Genomic DNA, 2004 nt, shown 5'->3' with positions numbered 1-2004 from the left:
TCTCTCTCATCTTTCTAACACAAAAGCTTTAGCGTTAAAAAGGGACAGACATACAAAAATGTACGTGGCTTTAAATATCGTTGAACGCGGTGTTCCTCTTATACAAATCGGGTTTTACACATGCGAGAGCGAGAGATCCATACCGACCTTTGAATTGTACCGACATAAAGAGCAACTTGATTTGAGCTTTAAATGTTACGGAATAAGATTGATATTAGTATAATAGAGTTGTAACAAGAGACCAGAAGAAGAGCTCCGCCTTAAAAATGGAAGGTGGTATGTAAAAATTGATGAACATGTATAGGGAGTCCTTAAAGTGACAGAGTGCGCCGGCGTGTCGGGCTGTGTGTATTGTCTTAAAATGTCGTTGGCGGATAGCGCGCGCTCACGTTCATTGTTTATTATTAAAAGTGATAAATCAAATGACTTTGCAATAACATTGTATAGCCTGTTTGTAATTGAAACTTTGTGACAGTGTTTAGTGGATTAGTGCTTGTGCTGGTGGTAATCATAACATAAGAGATACAGTGAGATTGGCAAGAGGTTTGTTTGAAAGTTAATATCTGGGATATTGTGATTATTGAAACAGATTCGTTTAAGACTTATGTTACTGTTGGTAATATTTGAGTTAGTAATAGAGATTAATATTACAAACTCTATTTAATGGATCTGTGTCTGTATAAACTAAAGAGTAGATTACAATAGTTATTTTGTTAAAGCATACAAATATATATCTACTTTTCAGAATAGAATTGTGACCCTAATAAACTATGGAATAATTTAAGATTAGCATATACTGCTGTTTTAAGTTACTTTTAAATCTCATATAATTTCTATTTTGCTAGTATCCTGCACTCTATGTTATGATTATCATTAAAGACAAAAGCTAAAATATAAAATGAGCATATGTTAAATGGCGGCCATATTAGGCGTGTTGAGAGCTAGGTGATGCGAGCCGACCACGCCCACGATGAGTTCGTTCCTCATGAACGGCGGCTACCAACCGCAGCCGGACCCCAAGTTCCCGCCCTCCGAAGAGTACAGCCAGGCCGACTACATACCGCCCGGGGAGTACTACCAACATCAACACCTGCAATACGGTTACCAACATCAGTATGCTCCTGTCCAAATCGGTACCGGATATGGCTACGGCGGGTACTACCACCCGTTGCCCCAACATCCTCCGGTCGCGCCGCCCCCGCGCCCCCCGGAGCCCTCGCATCCATCTGATGCCGACCATGGTTACGTCCCTCCCCATAACTCTGAGGGGGCTCCTGGATTAGCAGAGCTTGGACTGAGACTAGAGAGGCATATAGAAGAAGCGGCTCCTGCTGGAAGAAAACTCCATGCGCTGGGCCGAGAAGGTTCTCCGGCTTCGGAGATGGATGACGAGCGACTTCTGCTGGACAGTCCACCAGTGGAGGACGACGACTCCTCAATATGTTCGGATAATACAGACAGGGTGATATATCCGTGGATGAAGAAAATACATGTGGCTGGAGCGTGTGAGTATCCTCTAAACAAATAAAAACATAAATATCATAATTATTAACTTTGTCAATCAAATCCGTATGTCAACGATGGAGCCATAATCTAAAAACTGAATTAAATCTTTGTCAATCAATAACTCAAAACCCGCATTGACTCAGTATAGCTTAAGGGCCCGCCAACTGTATTGATACGAAAGCTTATTCCACACTATTTTAGATTGGCTATAAAACAAAAATTATAATTGTACACAATGTGATGAAAAATTGGACATACAGCCTTAGTCGCTACTGCCCGTATGCTTCGATCATATTCTCACCGCAAGTTATTGCTATTATGATCAATTATATTGTTTGATTGGCGTATTCGAGCACTGTATTGAAGTTATTGTGCTGATTAACTTTAGAAGCTTTGGTAGATACGATGGCTTTTGTCAAATAAGTTTCTCTAATGTGGCCTTTAAAATACTTGAATGGGGCAGTAACCAAGGTCATAGAACAATTATTTAATTTAGAA

General features: G+C 40.4%; 1 protein-coding gene across 1 annotated transcript; it reads left to right on the top strand.

Annotated features, from left to right (window-relative positions):
* Window positions 1-411: 411 nt before the first annotated feature.
* LOC119190074 (homeobox protein Hox-B4-like) lies at window positions 412-1528 on the top strand. The gene is made up of 2 exons (XM_037441125.1): window positions 412-543; window positions 846-1528. The coding sequence occupies exon 2, from the start codon at window positions 971-973 to the stop codon at window positions 1526-1528; it is 558 nt and encodes a 185-aa protein (XP_037297022.1). The 5' UTR covers window positions 412-543; window positions 846-970.
* Window positions 1529-2004: the final 476 nt, after the last annotated feature.

Source organism: Manduca sexta, chromosome 21 (assembly GCF_014839805.1).
Source record: "Manduca sexta isolate Smith_Timp_Sample1 chromosome 21, JHU_Msex_v1.0, whole genome shotgun sequence".
Taxonomy (NCBI): domain Eukaryota; kingdom Metazoa; phylum Arthropoda; class Insecta; order Lepidoptera; family Sphingidae; genus Manduca; species Manduca sexta.
The sequence above is the reverse complement of the archived record's forward strand: the minus strand, read 5'-3'. Positions and strand labels throughout refer to the sequence as shown.

What these genes read in the sequence shown, in the direction of transcription:
- LOC119190074 (XM_037441125.1), top strand. Translation starts at nt 971, where the DNA reads ATGAGTTCGTTCCTCATGAACGGCGGCTACCAACCGCAGCCGGACCCC.